At 46.0% G+C, this 20,213-nt stretch overlaps 1 protein-coding gene across 1 annotated transcript; it reads left to right on the top strand.

The window, feature by feature from the left end:
* Nucleotides 1-5,885: 5,885 nt before the first annotated feature.
* On the top strand, nt 5,886-16,431 carry LOC100407292 (putative BPIFA4P protein). Its single transcript, XM_035303453.3, has 7 exons — nt 5,886-5,982; nt 6,990-7,137; nt 9,657-9,761; nt 10,949-11,098; nt 13,840-13,921; nt 14,526-14,589; nt 16,391-16,431. Exons 1-7 carry the CDS (start codon nt 5,886-5,888, stop codon nt 16,429-16,431), a joined length of 687 nt encoding a protein of 228 aa, XP_035159344.3.
* Nucleotides 16,432-20,213: the final 3,782 nt, after the last annotated feature.

The raw sequence follows: 20,213 nt of genomic DNA, 5'->3' as shown, positions 1-20,213 counted from the left end.
CCAGCCTGGGTGACAGACTGAGACTATGTCTCAAAAATAAAAGAAAAGAAAGAAATTTTCAAGATGTCCTTGAGTTGTCTAACCATGGACATCAGCAGTTGTCTCCCCTCTACCATGTAGAATACCTGACCTTAATAATCTTCCAGATACAGGAGGATACTTGCTTGTTTTTCAAAGTGTTTATTTACTGCTGCTGCTGTTTGATTAGAATGTATTACATTTTAAAATCTGCTGGAGTGGTGGGGGAGCGGGGAGAAATCCTGTAATGGACCTCATACACATTTATCTCGTTGAATTCAGATTTTCACTGAGTGATGCAGTGAATGAGTCTTTGGATAGGTGTGGCAACTGAGGGTCCGAAAGGTGACATGACTTGCCTGAGGTCGCATGGCTGGTCAGAGGCAAAATTGGATTTAATCCGAAGTTCATCTCCTCCATAGCTTTCCCTGGTAGCCAAAGATGAATGAGAATTTTCCTTGCTGACTGTATTTTGTGGCAATCCCACCTCCCACAGAAAATACACAAAGAGGTACTCAAAATTCAGGGTTTCTTTTGGGCAGTAACTAACTTGGGTCGGTGCCAAGCCTTAGTCCATGCTGTTCCAACCACCTAGGACACCTTTCCTTCTCCCTCACCTGTTGGTTAAATCCTCCTCAGCCTTCCAGACTCTCTGCTCAGGAGTCACTTCCCAGGTGAGTGGGGACTGCTCCTTAATGTTTCCAAAAAAGAGTCACTGTATTTCTCAACTTGAAGGTCTAATCGAGCTTGCTGTCACCAGCGTCCAATGCAGAGAGGACACTCAAAAAGCATCAGATCTCAATGGCATGGCTTCCAGTCTCCTCATTCACCTCTCTGCCCCTTTGCCTCAAGGCAGGTGCTTCACATTCAGCAGCCCCAGTGCCCAGCAAAGGCACAAGCAAATAATCCATGATGAATTCATGAATTAGCGAACAAATGAATGAAACTCTTTTTGACTGTACACAGACCCCATCTCTGGGGTAGCTGAATGGGTGAATAAGCAGGAAAATCCTAGCAAACGAGGATTAGGGGGTATAGGATACCTGCATTATTTTCTGTTAACCAGAGACAGATAATGGAGGACAAAATTGATGGATTATGACCAAATGCATGGCTCCTAGGTGCACGATGCCAGGCTGGGGGGGGCAGGGCCAAGGCCACCAGGCCCCACTGGTGACTGATATGGCCAATGAGGGGGGTTCCCCTCTGTGAGCCTCTCTGGGACCAGCTCTGGCTTCTTTCTCACCAAGCCCAGACCTTAAAGTAGGGGTGTGGTGAGGGCTTCCTGGAGGTAGTGGTGTTCCATGAAGGAGGCTTTGGGGAGGAGGAGGATGCTTTGAGAGGTTGAGGGTCATCTGCCATCAGGGGATATGTGAGAAGAATGAAGGCAAAATCTAACTAGACATGAAGTTATCCAGAGAGTAAAGCACTCAGCTCTCATGCAGCCTCTTTTGAAGCCTTTATTTCATCAAATCAATGCTGCCCATTCATATGGACCTTTTCAATGTTTGCATGATTTATACAGGATAATATCTCTGGATCCAAATTGCTGACTCTATGCCTTGGAACATTGTATGACCCCAGGAACATATCATGGAATATTTACCGAACTGGATCTTTCTGTTTACACTACGATGACAGAGTGTACATATTTCACTCCATCTTTGTCAGCAAATGGAAATTTTTATTTTAAATATTTGCTCTGTGAATGGGAGTAGAATAAATTTCATCACACTGGAAAAGCCAAAGTCCTCAAATTTGGGGAGCCCATTGTTACGCCAACTCGACAGACTGTTTTCTGAGCATTTTTTTTTTTAAACTGAAAAATAACTGTAGTTTCCAGCTGGGTGGAAATACAGATCTAAGAATTTGCTCAGCTAGAATCACAATGATGCAAAAAAGTGGAACTGAGAAAAAAGCTGAAAAAGGATGTCAAAATTTGATAGATGTTTATTTGTTAGACGTGACTCTTATTTCTGTGCTAGCACATGCAAGAAATAAAATGCATTTTCAAAGAAATAGGAAGGTTGTTGAGTATCTAACTGAGCCAAGCGTGTGTGGGGCAATTCAGAGGTGACCTAAGCAGTACCTCTCCCACCTCAGCATGCAAGGAATGTGCTCCTGCTACACCTGTTGTAGGAGATGGAGGGACTGAGAGGGGAAGAGGGCATGACCTGTCCCTGCCGTCAAGAAGGTACACAATCTCCTGTGGAGTATGAGTTTATGAAGAGTCAATCCGGTGCTGAGAAAAAGCACTTAGAGGAGGGGCTTCTGTCCCAGTCTGGAGGTGTTGTCCTTGCTGTTTGAGACTGGACAGCTCCCAAGCCCCTTTTGGGTCTCTCTCTCTCCATCTGTGATAATAGTAGCTCACTCTCACCAACAGTGTAAAAGGGTTCCTATTTCTCCACATCAAAATGTGACACATGTACACCATGGAATACTATGCAGCCATAAAAAGGGATGAGTTCATGTCCTCTGCAGGGACATGGATGAAGCTGGAAACCATCATTCTCAGCAAACTGACACCTTTTATGGCTGCATAGTATTCAGAGCAGGCCTGAATGTGAATGTGACAGCTGCCCACCGTCTTCCCACTTGCAGCCCCTCTCGGTCCTCCCCACGCTCTCTGCACCTCTCCATCTGATGCCATTCGTGATGTACAGACTCAAATATGTTGTTGACATTCCCCCAGAGCCTTCCAGGCAGGAGTGTTTGCTTTGAATGTATTGGATAGATGTGGTAAAATCAAGGGCTTTCCATCAGCTTCCTAGCTGTCTATCACCCAGTGCCACGTCTCCCCCAGCAATGCGATCACTTGCCATTTATAGAGTCTGCCCTTCTACAGAGTCATCGGGAATGAACCGAGAGAGGCCAGAGGGTCTTGACAGCACACCAGAGAAATCCAGGTAAGCACAAGGCAAGGACACCCTCCCTCCTGCCTTTTCATCAGATGCTGAGCCAGACTAAAGCTTCTGATACATGTCACCAGTTACAAATTGTGTTTGGTTCTAGCATAGAACATGAAAAATAGTGGCTTCATCTCCTTCTTCAGCCACCCCTAGGCTGTGGCTTTCGTCTTCCTGCTAGTAATACAACTACTGGTCTCCAGTCATCACGTCTTCTATGTGATCAGGAAAAAGCAGGAGAACTTTTTAAGAAGCCCTGACCTACAATTTCCATTTACATCTTATTGACCATGCCTGGTTGCAAAAAAAGTTTGGAAAAGAAAATTTCTTTGTTAAGCACATTTCCTCCCTCAAAAATAAAAGGATTCTGTAAATAAAGAGGGAAGAATGGGCATATGCCCTCAGCTCTCCAAGCTTCCGTTTCCTGCTCCGTAAAGGAAGCATGTCAATATCTGTCTCATGGAATTGGGATGTTGTAAGGAATTGGGGCATTCCCCCAGCACCCAGCAGGAAAGATGCTCCCCGGCCACCCTCCCCTCCTTCAGACTGTCCATCTGTGAGTCTTCCAAGGTTACTTACTCTCAAAACCAGGGAATGATAAATAGAAACTTTAATTTTCAAATCCAAAATTAACTTTCATTTAGTGGCACCAAGCTAAACAATTTTCAGAATGCTTGCTGAATTCTCCTAGTGACCTTTTTGAGTGAGATGCAGAGTAAAGCATATAAAACTAAGAGGTGGGAGAGCCAGGTGCTGGTCACTAACTACAGCCGGCCTTGGGAACCCTAACCCTGATAAAAGGTGGGAGAGCCAGGTGCTGGTCACTAACTACAGCCGGCCTTGGGAACCCTAACCCTGATAAAAGGTGGGAGAGCCAGGTGCTGGTCACTAACTACAGCCGGCCTTGGGAAAACCTTAACCCTATCCGAGACTCAGTGTCCCAACTGTAAAATGAGTGTTGGGCCAGGTGCGGTGCTTCACACCTTTAATCCCAGCACTTTGGGAGTCCGAGGTGGGTGGATCACAAGGTCAGGAGTTCGAGACCAGCCTGGCCAACATGGTGAAACCCCATCTCTACTAAAACACAGAAATTAGCTGGGCATGGTGTTGCACATTTGTAATTCCAGCTCCTTGGGAGGCTGAGGCAGGAGAATCGCTTGAACCCAGGAGGCAGAAGTTGCAGTGAGCCGAGATCAAGCCGCTGACTCCAGCCTGGGCAACAGAAGGAGACTCTGTCTAAAAAAAAAAAAAAAAAAATGGGTGTTGGGTGTGTAGGAATGAGTCCAAATGATCCTTTACTTCCCCCCGAATCTTCCTTAGCTCCATAGAAATCGTCTCAGAGTCACCCTGAGGCTGACTCTACTTACCCGGTAGCCGGAGGGTACTGCCCGAAGATGCTGAAGGGCTAGGCCTCCTCATCCTCTATTGGCTTCTTGCCCTGTTGTCTACTCAATATTTGAATATTTGACCTGCCTGTGTGTTTATTATGTTGCATATTTTAATTTCTTGGCCTTTAGTCCCTTGGTCATTTTTTAAGCAGGAATCATAGGGTTTCAAATTGTACCTGTTCAGTTGCTCATGGATGTCCTTCTTTATTTTTATAGATTTCTATCTTTTATAGTTGACTTTAGTTGGGAGGGTTAGTCTGACGCAGGATACTCTCATGATCAAAACCAGAACTCTGCAGATGGAACTTGAGCTTAGATTCCACAAGGACTGTGCAACCACTCATTTGGGGTTCGGGGATAGGGTGAGAAGGGTGAACACAGAGAATGCTTTCATACTTAGAAAACATCCCAGGCACGGTGGCTCATGCCTGTAATCTCAGCACTTCGGGAGGCTGAAGTGGGTAGATTGCCTGCGCTCAGGAGTTCACCACCAACCTAGGCAACACAGCGAAACCCCATCTCCCCTAAAATAAAAATTAAAAGCAACAATTAACTGGGTGTGGTGGTGGGCGCCTGTAGTCCCAGCTAGTTGGGAGGCAGAGGCAGAATTGCTTGAACCAGGGAGGTGGAGGTTGCCGTGAGCAAAGATTGCACCACTGCACTTCACACTTCAGCCTGGATGACAGAGCACAAATCAGTCTAAAAAAAAAAAAAAAAAGCCAGACCTTCAGGACTGGTTATTCCCAGAAAACGTTTCATGGGTCATAATGTGGCGGGTAAGTGCAGAAAAACACCTAAGGATATTCCTGCTGCCGGAAATAAATGTCAGGTGAAAATCTTGATCATGATGATCATGATTCTCATGATCATAAAGATGCATCAACACAGTGGTGACCATTTGTGGAGCACTTACAATGTGCAAGGTGCTGTGCTAAGTGCTTACCACAAAGGCGAGAGGAAGGTGTGAGTCTGTATCCTTTGCATTTTCCAGATGAAGAAAGCAAGGCGCCAGGAGTCTGGGTTGCCTACGGTATCCAACAAGTAGATGGCAGAGCTGAGATTCCATCCCAGGTCTGTCTGCTCTGAAGCCAGGACATACCGCTACCACCATTTTGCTGTAAAATGAGGGTAGTGTATCCTGCATCACATTGTGTGGTGAAGCAACTTGCCCTAAATCCCAGAACCCCACAGCTGGCAACAGGTGGGGGACTTCAGAGACCTTCATCATAACTCTAACGTTATGCAGCCTCTTGCAGCAGCCGTGGGCAGCCCTGCTGGGGAAGGCCATGTCCCTGCGAAAAAAAACTGTGTTCAGCTTTTGGGCCTAAATACAGGTTGTGTGGCCTTGGGCAAGTGACTTCATCTCTTGGACCCTCCATTTCTTGCTCTAAACTATAAGGAAAAGCATGTCCTTCTCTGAGCCTCAGTAGACCCATCTGTAAAATGGACATAGGTGAACAGATCCACATGAGTTCTGTGGCCACCTCAGACATAAGCTCTGGGCAGACTCTTTCAGAAAGTGTCCTCGCAACTGACCTCTTTGCCCTGATCCCCCGCAGGGACCTGACCCAAGATGCTGAATATCTTCAGCCTCTTCATTCTCTGTGGGTTGCTTGCCTCATCCTCTGCCCAGGAGGTCCTGCCTGGAGTTTCTTCCCAGCTCCTTAATGGTGAGACTATCCTACCTCGGGTCATGCAGTGCCCTGAGCCAATGCCAATTAAGCTCTCGTTAGCATAGTGCCTGGGACACAATTAACACCATGAATTGTTAGCTGTCCTACTGTAACATCATTTAATCCTCATTTCCTGAGAGCCCCCTCTCTCCCATCTCCTTGCTGTGCTTTATCTATTAAGACCCACCATCAAAGCACCCAGCTCTGCAAGGACTGGTCCCTGTCCCAGCCTTTGCACCTGCTGTTCCCTCTCCCTACCTGTCAACATGGCTGCCACTCTTCCTTCAGATCTCTGCTCAAATGTCACCTTTACAGAAAGCCCTTCCTTGACCTCCCTGCATAAATTAATCCCTCACCCTGCCTTTTATTTTACCCTCATAGGCTGAACGGTTATTCAGTGGCACAGTCAAAGTGGTTAAAACATTGAAATTTGGGGGTATACTATTTGGGAAATGTTTCCTGCTCAGAGAATCTCCAGGTGCCCCCATTACCCCAAACCACCCCAGCTTCACCCCCAGAATTCTAACTTCCCCATGAACCAAACAACTATGGAGTGAACACCTGGCACAGCCCAGCGAGCCCAGGACTGGCTCCAGAGCTCTGGCTGCTGTCCTTCCTGATTGGCCAGTGCCCCTGCTGAGCTCGCTGCTAAATACTTTGAAACTAACCCCTTCAGAGCACTTGTTTACGCTTGAATTCTGCCTGTCCCTTTATTCTCCGCTTTTTCATCTGTCTCTCCTCAGCCCCATGAGAATGCCAGCTCCATCAGGGTGGTGCCCATGGTGAACAGACTGGGTGCACGGCCTGGGTGCATGGTAGGCCCCTGTGAATATTCGCTGGATGATTATGTCTGGAATGAACTTGGCCCAGAGCCCAGCAAGCCAGAAATAGCTGAACGACAAGTCAGAGCCACATATAGGACATGCTTAGAGGTCAAGGTTGTGTCTGAGGATCTTTAGCATCTGAATGTCTGCGTGGGTTTGGGGGTGGGGCATTCTTTACAGATTTAACTCAAGGACTCCTCAGGGCAGACTTTCTTCCCAGCCTGCAGACAATTGGCCTCCAGAAATCATTGAGTAGTGCCTTCGACGGCATATCAGGCCTCCTGGGCATCTTGGGGACTCCACTCACCAGTGAGATCGGCACTGTTAGGTGAGTGGCCTCTGATCACCAACCGCCCCTAGTCCAGACTGTCCTTGTCCTCTGTGGATTGTTAGAGCTCTCCCCACATTTCCTGACCTCGCAGAGGCCCTTCCCTTGCAAAGAGCCCTTCTAGCTCTGATGGCCTGAGATCTCCTGGTTGAAAGAAACTCCCACTGAGCGGGGAGGCAGGAGGCTCAGGCAGGGAACAAGGACACAGGGGTTCAGTCCCCTTGTCTGGGAAGAGGATGGCTGCTCACCAGCTGTAAGCATCTCCAATCTTCCCCTTTCTCTGAGCCTCAATATCTGCCATGTTCAATGGGGAATAATTGCATCTATCCTCATGGGGCTGTTGTGAGCATTGAATGAAATAATAAGTGTAAAATGGGTCCAAAGGGGCTCTGGCCTGATGTCGTGGCGCTTGCGAAGGCGAGGTCATGAGTTCAAGGCTAACCTGAGCAAACTTACAAGCTCACACTGATTGGCAAAAAAAAAAAAAAAAAAAAAAAAAACCTATAAAATGTTTGCACAGCTCCCTGTCCTCAGTAAGCGTCCAATCACAGGTAATAAACAACAACAAGAATATGGTCATCATAATACTAGATGATGCTGGTTTTAGGGTTAGACTGGCCACTGCAGTGTAGAAGACCTGGGTCCCTTGTCTCACAAGCATCTTCAACTCAACAAGTCCAAAAACTCATCTGATGACTCCCACCCTAATCCCCTGCCCCAACCTGTGCCTCCCTGCCCAGCCCATCTCACCTAATGATGACTCCAACCATCCAGTTGCTCTGGCCAAAAATTGTGATGTCCTCCCTGGCTCCTCTGTCTCCCTTGTACCTGCTTCCAGCCTGTCGCCAAAGTATCCTTCCTTCAAATCATACCCAGGCAGCATCTCACTTCTTTTTTATGTTTATTTTATTCTTTTTTTCGAGACAGAGTCTTGTTCTGTCACCAGGCTGGAGTGCAATGGCGTGATCTCGGCTCACTGCAACCTCCGCCTCCTGGGTTCAAGTGATTCCCTTGCCTCAGCCTGTACTCCCTCCCTTAGCTGGGACTACAGGCATGCACCACAACACCCAGCTAATTTTTTGTATTTTAGTAGAGACAGGGTTTCACCATGTTGGCCAGGAGGGTCGTGATCTCCTGACCTTGTGATCTGCCTGCCTCGGCCTCCCATAGTGCTAGGATTACAGGCATGAGTCACCACTCCAGGCCCTCACCACAATTTTTCCACCTCCAACTATCTGAGCCATCATCTCCTCCCTTGACTTATAGCCCCAGTTTCCCCCATTTTCACCCACCAACCCTCATCTCCTCCATTCTGTTCTGCCAGTATCCAGAGAAATCTTTCTAAGAAGTGGAGCCAACCCTGTAACTCCCTTGTCCAAACCCTCCAATGTCTTCTCTTAGCCCTCAGAACCAAACCCAAAGTTCTTACCACTGGCCCTCAAGGCTCCATGCAATCTGGCCCTGACTACCTCTCCCACCTCTTTTGCTATTCACACCTCACTCACTGCTTGCCTGCCAGCCACTCGCAGCCTGTTGCCGTTCCTCATACACCAGCCACATTTAAGCCTCAGGGCCTTTGCACTTGCTCTGTCTTCTTTATTACTTTTATTATTATTATTAGTTTGAAATAGGGTCTCAGTCTGTCTCCCAGGCTTGAGTTCAGTGAGTGGTGTGACCACAGCTCACTGTAGCTTCAACCTCCTGGGCTCAAGTCATCCTCCTACCTCAGCCTTCTGAGTAGCTAGGACCGCAGACACTTGCCACCATGCCCAGCTAATTTTTTGTTTGGTTGGTTGATTTTTCGTTTTGCTTTGTTTTGTCTTTGAGACAGGGTCTTGCTCTGTCACCCAGACTGGAGTGCAGTGGCACAATCATGGCTCACTGCAGCCTTGACTTCTCAGGCTCAATTGATCCTCCTGCCTTGGCTTCCCAAAGTGCTGGGATTACAAGCATGAGCCACAGCACCCAGCCTTGCTCTGTCTTAGGCCTGTCCCTTTCTTCTCCTGCCTATCTGCATGGTTCATTCTCACTCCATTCATGACTCTGCCCAAATATCACCTCCTATGATAAAGCTTCCCTGACTACCCTGTCTAAAATTCCACTCTTCCCAATATTACCTTCCATATTCCTGATCCTGTAGGGCCTTCTCTTCACTGTGCCTACCACTTTCTGTATGTATTCATTTACTGGATTTATGCTCTTACACATACATACCTTCCCCAAGCATCTGCTATATATGGCTTTCAGTCTTACTGATTCCAGCCTGCTTGGTGCTGGCCAAAGTGCTGAACGTGCTTATTCTGAGATACATTAAGGTAAGAGCTTCTTTTTGCTCAGGGATGTATTCCCAGTGCTTGTAACACATAGTAGCTGTGCAATAAACTACCTGGTTGATGAATGAGTAGCCATCTTTGCATGTATTCAGCTTCTTCTCTGCAAGGGACCTGCCACTGCACAAAGTGAGGTCCACCTGCAGCAGAAGCCACAGCATCCCTGTGTTGTGCTGTTTCTTCACCCAGGATACAGGTGAAAAATCCTCAACTCTTCCAAGTCTCCATCGAGAGCACCCCTCAAAGAAATGAGGCCACTGTACGAATACCATTCACATCTGAGTTGATTGTGCAGTAAGTAACATCTCTGAGTCCCACAGGCCCCATTGGCTTTTGCACAGGAATGGGGAGATGTGGGAAGGGGCCCTAAGCAAAAGTCTCAGCAACAGACTCGAGTCATCCCATGTGTAGAATGAGAAGCCTGTAGAATACTTGAGTGCTCCCAGCTTGGGGCCTCTCTGGGGAAAGCAGGAATGTTGAGATGATTTCCTCTCTGTACCTCCTCCAGACAGCCCCCACCTTCACGTATTTGGATTTCATGAGTCCACTTAGTTCTGATTGAATGTAACTGAAGACACGAACACAGAATCACCTCTGGACCCCAATTCATTGGCACCATTGCCTAGAGATCACCCCACGGGCTGCGTCTGGCCCACTGGTATATTTTGTCTGGTTTGCATGGTGCATCTGCAGAGGCCAGGCATTCCCCAGTTCACCACAGCCTTTACCACTCCCTGTGAAACTAACTGCCCGTCTACTTCATTCATTTCCATTTCAAGCCTGGCCATCAAGGCAATGGAGTCTGAGACCTAGACCTCTAGAAGAGGACTTTCTGACGTCAGGTGCAGTTTCTCAGTTTTGATAAGATGCCAAACTTAGGGCCGGGCGCGGTTGCTCACGCCTGTAATCCCAGCACTTTGGGAGGCCGAGGCGGGTGGATCACAAAGTCAAGAGATTGAGACCATCCTGGTCAACATGGTGAAACCCCGTCTCTACTAAAAATACAAAAAATAGCTGGGCATGGTGGCGCGTGCCTGTAATCCCAGCTACTCGGGAGGCTGAGGCAGGAGAATTGCCTGAACCCAGGAGGCTGAGGTTGCGGTGAGCCGAGATCACACCATTGCACTCCAGCCTGGGTAACAAGAGCGAAACTCTGTCTCAAAAACTAAAAAAAAAAGATGCCAAACTTAGAATCAACATTTTCCTTCCTAACTGTCCCCAGAGCCAGAGGTAGCAGATATGAGTTAGACTCCTGGAGCGCAGAACCCTCTGACTTAGCCACTGGCTGGATGCGTGATTTGAGGAAAGCCATTCTCATTCTCCAGCACTGAATGGCCTCTTTGGAAAAATGAGAAAATAACCTTAACAGGCTGGTTTTGAAGATTCTGTGGCAACATGGGGAACCCCAGTTCTAGAAGCAAACGAGAATGTAGTAAGCTCTGAGCTTCTCTCCCACCTGCCTTCCCTCTTCCCCTCTACAGGCTCCTGACCATGAAGCCCTTCACAGCTAATATGCAGTCAGATATAAAAGTCCAGATTCGTTTGGAGAAGAATTTAGGTGGCAGATATGAACTCACCTTTGGGAACTGCAGGCTCTTGCCTGAGGCTATGTGGGTCCAAACGGGAGTCCCGTGAGTTCTTGATCTCTTTTCCTCTGTGTCCAGCTGGTTATGATGATGCCTCTAGTGAGGTTTCACCTGAAAGATATTACCAGAAAAACAATACCCTACAAAATTAGGCTTTGGTGTGTATGAGGATGTGTGTATAATAAACAGGACTTTATGTGCCTTTAAAATTTTGTTTTTTACAAAAGTAATAATTCTATCGACATGAAAAAGAGACTTACCAAATAGTACTGAGGAAAAAAAAGGATCGCTTGGCCATTTGTTTATAGTTAGGTTATTTCTAAACTTTTTGGGCCTAGCAAGATGGCTTTTGCCTGTAATCTCGGCACTTTAGGAGGCTGAGGCAGGAGGATCGCTTGAGCCCAGGAGCTCATGACCAGCCTGGGCAACATGGCAAAACCCTGTCTATACAAAAATTAGCCAGGTGTGGTGGTGGGTGCCTGTAGTCCCAGCTACTAGGGAGGCTGAGGTGGGAGGATCACTGGAGCCCAGGAGGTTGAGGCTGCAGTGAGCCATAAGCATGCCACTGTACTCTAGCTGGGGCAACAATCAATACCCTGTCTCAAAAAAATTAAATTAATTTAAAAAATAAACATTTTGGGCCAGGTGCAGTGGCTCATGCCTATAATACCAGCACTTTCGGAGGCTGAGGCAGGTGGATCACGAGGTCAGGAGATCGAGCCAGCCTGGCCAATATGGTGAAACCACATCTCTACTAACGCTACAAAAAATTACTGAGTGTGGTGGAATGCACCTTTAGTGCCAGCCGCTCAGATGGCTGAGGTAGGAGAATTACTTGAACCAGGAGGCAGAGGTTGCAGTGAGCCGAGATCGTGCCACTGCTCTCCAGCCTGGGTGACAGAGCAAGACTCCATCTCAAAAACAAACAAACATTTTGCTATCATGAATAACCCTGAACATTTTGATACAGGAAACTTTTCTAAAAACAGAATTATTTTCTTATTGTAGATTTTTAAGATTATTCCAAAAGTATAGACATTTCTACAACTTCTAAGTTTTAAGGCACTGCCAAACTGCTCACCAAATACCTTACCAATGGAACTGACCCAGGTGGCATGTCTCTAGCTGACATTGCTCAGTTTTGTCCTATACACAATCAATCCCAATTATTCTCCTTTTCACAACTTCTTAAATACATACATACCTTCCCCACACATCTGCTATGATGGCTTTCAGTCTTATCTACTCATTTGTTTCAGCCTGCTTTGTGCTGGGAAAAGTGCGGAATATGATTATTCTGAGGCACATTAGGACAAGATCTTCTTTTCTCTTGGAGGAAAATCTCTTGGAGGAAAACTGCTATTATTTTCATTACCTTGATTGCCAGTAGGAAAGCATTTCACAATTTCTTCGTCTCTGACATTTCCTCTTCAGAGAAACTATCTTCAGAGGTTTTGCCCTTTCATCCACTAGAATTTAGTGTTTACTTCTAAATGTATAATCCCTTTTTTAAAAACTTCTTTTTACATTTTTTTTTTTTTTGAAACGTGGTCTCACTCAGTTGCCCAGGCTGAAGTGCAGTGGCGGTGCAATCTCGGCTCACTGCAAGCCACCCTCCCGTCTAGGCCTCCTGAATAGCTGAGACTACAGGGGCAGGCCATCATCCTCGGCTACTTTTTGTGTTTTCTGTAGAAACAGAGTTTCACAATGTCTCCCAGGCTGGTCTCAAACTCCTAGACCAAAGGGATCCACCTGCCTCAGCCTCTCAGAGTGCTGGGATTACGGGCATGAGCCACCACACACAGCCCTTTTTAAATATATATTTTTTAAAACTAAGGCTGAATCCACATTTACCTGAATCCAGTGGTCATCACCAGTCCAATTTCTATCCTGTCTTCTTCTTTCATGAATTCTCTATTTTGATTCATCTCCATTGCTCACTGTTTCAGAAAATATCTGGGTGTGGAATGCTTTCCGCACCCTTGCACACCTGGTCCAGTCCCCCTGACATGCTCAGACATAAGCGAGAACCAGGCCAGATTCACAGCCCATCTCCCCTTCTGAAACCTCTGCAAATGCCTCTCTCTCTCCTGATATACTAAAGAAAACAAGTCCCTCCTTTGTGAGGAATCTGCGACCCCAGGCTGGAAGTAGTAGATCATGGCTGATTTCTATGCAAACTCTTCAAGAAATAAAGACATAAACTCTTTGTCTGAGAATAAGACAGATTTACCCTCACATGTTAAGGAATAGGGACTGAGTCAGGAACACAGAATACAAGGACGCTTTTACGCTATTTCCTGCTTCTTTCTCCTTTCTAAAGAACGATATTATACTGTTCCTTCCATGAAGGCATCGGCCCTCTGGCAGAGGAGAGAAGTCCTACTGTAGCATCAGATAAGCAGAGAAATGGGAAAGTGAGCAGGAAGGAGAGAACTCAGAACTGGTCAGGATGGTCAGGAAGAGCTTTTGGAGGAAACCAGTTGGCTGGGCCTACGAGGGGCTAGAATTTGAAGAAGGCATTTCCAGAGAGAGAGGCAAAATAGTCACGGAGAAGATAATGGCGGGTAACAATGATGAGGGCAAGGTGCCTTAAATTGGAAGATTAATTTTAAGGAGCCCTGGAGTGTGGATTGGAGCAGTAGGACCCAGCTGGGTGATGGAATGTCATGGAAACAAGGAGCAGGCTTGACGAAGTTCATGGTCATTGAGCAAAGAAGTGATGCGGAGAAAGGAGGGTCCGAGGGAAGTTAATCTGTTGGCATATTTTCTGCATCTTCATTTAGACTCACCCCAGCAGCAAAACTTGTTGTGGAAAACATAGAGAGGAACCTGAAAACCATAGCGGCCCGTGATCTGGGACGACAAGTAAGTTTGCAAACCCAGATTACTTCCGTTTTTGAGCTGAGACTCAGAGCGCGAGGGGTTGGATCTTCTTAATGAAGTGGGAGGAAATCTTTCAGGAAAGAGAGTTAGGGAGAGATGGACTGGCATCTGTTAAGCTCCCATTCTGCAGTCGGGCGCTGGTGAAATGTTTTACAGACACTGTTCAATTCTTCTGGTCAAAACCGGCACCCGTGTGATCAGAAGTGAGTTGATAAATCTCTCCAAAACTCAGTTCCGTTATCTGTAAAACGGGGATAAGTCATCACAAAATTAAAATTCACTAAGCACGCAAACACTGTGCTGAGAATCTGAAATGAATTTTCTTATCTCATCCCCCAAACAATCTCATGCTCCAGGTAACAGTATCATCTTCATTTTCCAGATTTAAGAAAAAGTTCCAGAGACGGCCAATTACTTACTCAAGTCATACAGCTGCCAAGTGGCTGAGCTGGCTTGTGACCCCAAACCCATCCACCTGGTTGTCCCCAGAATGGGTTGACTGAGGAGAACTTGGCTTGGTCACTCCCACTGAGGCTTCATTGGTGGAGCCCTCCTCCTGACTCTTGCCTATTTCCTTGTCTTTCAGGTGTGTCCTGTGATTAACAAATGGCTCTACAACCTGGATCAGTATGTGGTTAAGGAGCTGATTAGTAAGTGCTGGAGGTGGGAAGGGACAGGAACATTCCAGAAGAAAGCTCAGAGCCCTCCCTCACCCTTTGTATCTCATTTCCCCTTACCTCACTCTGGCACTTCTCCTAGACCAAAAATCTCTTTCCTGCTGAAGTAGAATGGTCCTTAATAATAACAACCTCGATAAACTCAGCTGACATTTACTGAGGGAGCCCGGTGTGCCAAGGCCAACATGAAGCACTGTGCCTGCAGTAGTGATTGAATGCTCACCTTTAGCTAAGGACATCCTGATTTTAATTCTATTCTTCTCCCCAAAGCCTAGAGCAGCTGAGATATGAATGGAAGCCCTTTATCCTCCTCTAAAATTGTATGATGTTGAATGATGGGCAGAAAATTAATCTGGTTTCAGCCCAGACAAAGACTGCTTCCTTTCAGTAGTCTCTACCTCAAGCATCCAAAGTTTTCATATCTGCCAGAACTCAAAGCAAAAAAATGCAAGATTGAATCTCAGCAGTTCAGGCCCCCAGAAGGACTCCAAACCTCCCCCACCAAGAAAAAAAAAAAGCAAAAAAACCCTGTGGAATTGAAAGGTGTACACCTTCATTCACTAAATATTCACTAGTCCTGCCAAGTGCTAGATGCTGGAGTTTCTAAAGTTCCCTTGGGTGGCTCTTCTGACCTCAGCTTATAAACCTTCATTGACTGGGAACTCACTACTTTTTTTTTTTTTTTTTTTTTTTTTTTTGAGATGGAGTGTTGCTCTGTCCCCCAGGCTGGAGTGCAGTGGTGCGATCTCGGCTCACTGCAACCTCCGCTGCCAGAGTTCAAGCAATTCTTCTACCTCAGCCTCCCAAGTAGTTGGGATTACAGGCATGCATCACTACACCCAGCTAATTTTGTATTTTTACTAGAGATGGGATTTCACTGTGTTGGCCAGGCTGGTCTTGCACTCCTGACCTCAAGTGATGTGCCCACCTCAGCCTCTCAAATGGATGGGATTACAAGCATGAGCCACCCACGGCACGCCACCAGAACGCACTACCTATGAGGTAGAAAGCTTGAGGCAACTAATCTGGATGAGCCTAAAAGCTCCCAAAGCTTGTGTTCACAGGTCCACTCAAATGAATGGGACAGCTCAACCAACACCTTCACTCTGCTATTGGGCCATCACTTCAGAGAGATGGGCAGGTGAATGGAGACTCCTGCTGCAATGATGGCAGCTTCCTCCACTGTCTTATTCCAATGTAGGAGCTCTTGGGTGATTAACTTAGGAGGTAGTGGTTGTTCCTAATCTATAGATAAGAAAACCAAGATCCAAGAACTTTAAGCAATTTATCCAAGATTACTTGGTAAAAAATAATAACAATAAAAGCTAAGTGTATATTAAGTGCTTTACTATGTGCCAGGCTCTTTGTGGACTTTACATGTAACTTGATCAGTCCACACAACTCTATGAGCTAGGTATTATCACTATCTGCATTTTAAAGATGAGGAAACAGAAGCAAAGGAAGATTAAAATGTTTGCCCATATTTCCATGGAAGAAAGTGTCGGAACCAGAGTGAACCCACATTCTCCAGCTACAGAGTCCACACTGGTAGTCATTGTACTGCATGGATAAGAACTCTCAGTGAAGTCATCCAAGACAGCCAGTGGCAAATCAGAGCTTCACTTCAGACAGAGCCTTCAGACAGAAGGCTCCACTCCTTGGGCTCATTCCCCATCCCCATTCTGCTCCCAGTGCTGCTCCAAGGGGGAAACCTCCCTGGCCTTTCTGATCCTCCTCCACCTCCACTGTCTGACATATCTGTGTTACATTCTAGATCTGGTCCTGCTGCAGGAAAAGTACCAAGTCACCATCTAAATGTCCCCAAAGTGAAGGAGCTATGTGTGTACCAATTCGGTGAGCAACCAGAGCATGTTTCCATTCCCTAGTGATGACCTTTGGGCTTTAGGATCATTATAGGTGTGTTATTCATTTGTTAAATTTCAGTTAAGCCTCTACTATACGCTAGACTCCACTCTACATGTTAGGAATGCAGCAGTCAATGAGATGGACAAGGAATCTGATTTCCTGGAGCTTGCATTCTAGTTGGCAATACTAACAGTGAACAATGAAATAAACATATAATCAACTAAATTCCAGAGGATGATGGGTATTCAGAAGAAAACAAAGCAAGAGGATGTGAGCAAATGTAACTGGGGTGGGGACAGAGAGAGAGGCATCAAATTAATATAGTCAGATTCTAATATAGAGGCTCTTTAGGAAACAAACATTTTGGCTGAGCCCTGAATGATAAGGCAGAAGGAGCTGTGCCGAGACCCAGGAGGAAAGTATCACAAGCAAGAGGATGAACCTGTGCAAAGTCCCTGAGGCAGGAATGAATGAACTTGCCTTTTCGAAGTAAAGAAAGGAGGCCGATGTGGGCTGGAGTGTGTAGGGAGCTCAGTTTTAGGAGACATCTTTATAAGAGTGATATTTGGCAGAGAAAAGGAAGGGAGTTTCTATAAAAGGAGATGTCATTGTTCATTCATTTATCATGTATGTATTTGCAGCTCTTTGGTGCCACCATCTCAAGTCTCTCAAAAATGGCACATCCAGCACTCTCTTTCCTGCTTTATTTTCCTTCATAACGCTAATTATTATCTAACTTTCTACTATATTACCTGTATCTTTTCTCTCCCTCTCCAAAAGAACGTAGATCTCATGAAGTCAGGGACTTCATCTTATTCCCTGTTTTATTCCAAGTTCCAGGATTACAAAAATGAATCGCACATGGCCCCTACCTAGCAAGAGATAAAACAAATAATTAGGCAATTTCATGTGGGTTGAGGTGCTTAGCTGAGGTTCTATGGAAGTAGAGAGGCGAGACCCAGTAGCCTTGCCAGGGGACTTCCAGGAGTCTTTGCAGAAGAGGCAAGATTTAAACCGGGCATTGAAAAATGATAGACTCTCTTTGTGGGAAAAGACACTATAAGCAGAGGATACAGCATGTGCAAGTACACAGAAGTAGGAAAGGGTCTGATGCTCTGGGCAATGGCAGGGAGTTCTGGGTTGCTGCTCATAGGAGTCATGGGGGATAGAGGTATCCTTCTCTGAGGAGTAAGGATAAGCTTGTAATAAGCTGTGCAGTACACGTGCTTTGTTAGAACAAGGTAACGTGATGAATTGAGCTGTAAGAAAGCATAGTCCATGACAGGGGGTATAAAAAATTAAGTGGCCAGTACCATAATATAATCTACATCCTTGAGTTGACTAACTTAGTTATGTAATACTCTAAACCAATGCTGCCCAGTAGAAATATAACAGGAGACACACATGTAAGTTTGAATTTTATAGCAAAGCCATCTTTAAAGGGAAAAAGAAACAGGTGTTATTCACCTTACTAGTTTTTTATTTACCCACCGTATCCAAATATTGTTATTTTAACATGGAATCATTGTAAAAGTAATAAAATACTTTACATTCAATGTTTTCACTAAGTCTTTGGTCTGATGTGTATTTTATACTTAACAGCACATTTCAGTGTGGACTAATTGCTTTTCAAATGCTGATATCCATGCGTGACTAGCAGCTACCATGTCGGACGGTGCAGCTCTCTCTAAGCTAATTAGCTGGCAGTTGCAAAACGTTGAAAGGTCTAGGGCATCTCATGTGTTCCTGCCAATATATCTAGGCTGCCACTTAGCACAGAAGTCCCAAATCTGTGACCCCCATATTATATTCAGCTCACAGGCATATTTGGTTTTGCCTATAAAGTGTTTTATAAATGTGACTGAGTTGCCAATATTAAAAATAATAAATATGTCTTTTGATTAACTAAGGACACCTGGCGATATTTTTGCATTATTGTTCTGTGAAGTAGACCCAGGCGATGAAGCAGAGCCACCTTTATTGATGAGAGGAAGTCCAGGGAAACAATGAGAAAACTATCCAGATAGAGGCAGTGGTTAGGTGTCCCCACAGGAATAGACTTCAGCACCGTGGACAGCAGTCACACCAGCGCGGAGGGAGAGTGCAGGAGTGGAAAGGGCTGTCAGTTCTGACCCACAGAAAGGGTGTGAAATTTACTAATACCTCGATTATCTCACACAGAATCAGCTCCTGCATCCTAGCCTCCTCCATGGAATGTCCTCCACACTCCAGGCCCCCACCTGTGTAGATCGTGTTGATTATTCAGCTGATGCTTGGAATTGCATGACCCTCCCTGGACCCAAAGATTCCCTACTTCTCCTGGCATGGAGGTCATTTCCCTGTACATCCTCACCAAGAACCCATGTGCTGATTCCCTGTGATCTTCCCGCAATAAATTTTAGCAGCTCTAATCTGCAAACTGTCCAGCTTCCACAGGGCTTTGTGGATGGGGGCAACAGTAGCCAGAGGTGGTGGCGGGTCTGGTCATGATAACAAAAGTCTGGAAAGCAGCGGGGGGAATACTTGGGTTAATTTATTCATTATCTCATGAACTTATGAACACTCTGGAATGATTTTTCCCAAAGTAAAGCTAATTATATTTTTAAAAGGCTTCTCACCTTGTCTGGGATGTTTTCCGAACTGATTTTGTGACCTTAGATGGCTCCATCCTTGGCCACAGTCTCCTCACTGTGCAGTGAGAATTTTGGTCTCATCTTACCAGTCCCCTCAGGCAAGAATAGCCTACAAAGTTGTGGCTCACGACAGAAATCTTTTCCTGGCCCTGGTAATCCCATTTTTCTTCACTGTATAACCAAACTTCTCAAAAGATACCCTGCTATTCACTGCCTCTCCTTCCTCACCTTCATCCACTGCTCACTTTTTTTAAAGATGGAGTTTTGCTCTGTCACTCAGGCTGTAGTGCAGTAGTGTGATCTCAGTTCACTGCAACCTCTGCCTCCTGGGTTCAAGAGATTTTCCTGCCTCAGCCTCCCAAGTAGCTCAGACTACAGGTGTGTGCCACCATGCCATCAGATTTAGGAATCTGCAGCAAATTTTTGTATTTTTAGTAGAGATGGAGTTTCACCATGTTGGCCAGCCTGGTCTTGAACTCTTGGACTCAAGTGATCCACCCATCTCAGCCTCCCAAAGTGCTGGGATTACAGGCATGAGCCACTGCACCCGGCCATCTTTTTTTTTTTTAAAACAATCTGGCTTTCTCCTCCAAAGTATTTTTCTAATTTAATTATCACAATAAACCTAGGAAGTAACTGTTGTTTTCTCTTGACTAGGTGAGAAAACTGATGCTCAGAGAGGTGCAGTGACATGTGTAAGCTGCACCTCTAAGAATAAGAGAGTCAGGACTCAAATCTATGTCTGCCTTAGAATGAAAGTCTGGGTCCTCACCGGGCCTGTGGGCACATTGGATGTGTCCATATGCACGTTCCTGACCCCATCCGCACCACTCTCCCCTTGTCTCACTTGCTCTGGTCACACTGGCTTTCTTGTGCTGCCCGCTCAGCTTGTTCCAACCTCAGGGCTGAAAACTGAACTGGACTTTTATCTGTCCTGTTCACTGCTTGGGACATGGAGAGGCTCAATGAAACCTGCCAACTCCCTGATAAATTAATGTTCCCTCCTGGGAGCTGTCACACACTGCACAATAGCATGGAGAATGTCATCCTGAGAGGTACACAATCCCTCTCCCAAAGACGGTTCCCCAATTCCAAGAG

This window comes from Callithrix jacchus, chromosome 5, assembly GCF_049354715.1.
Source record: "Callithrix jacchus isolate 240 chromosome 5, calJac240_pri, whole genome shotgun sequence".
NCBI classification, from domain to species: Eukaryota; Metazoa; Chordata; class Mammalia; order Primates; family Cebidae; genus Callithrix; species Callithrix jacchus.
Note: the sequence above shows the minus strand (reverse complement) of the source record. Positions and strands in the feature narration are given on the sequence as shown.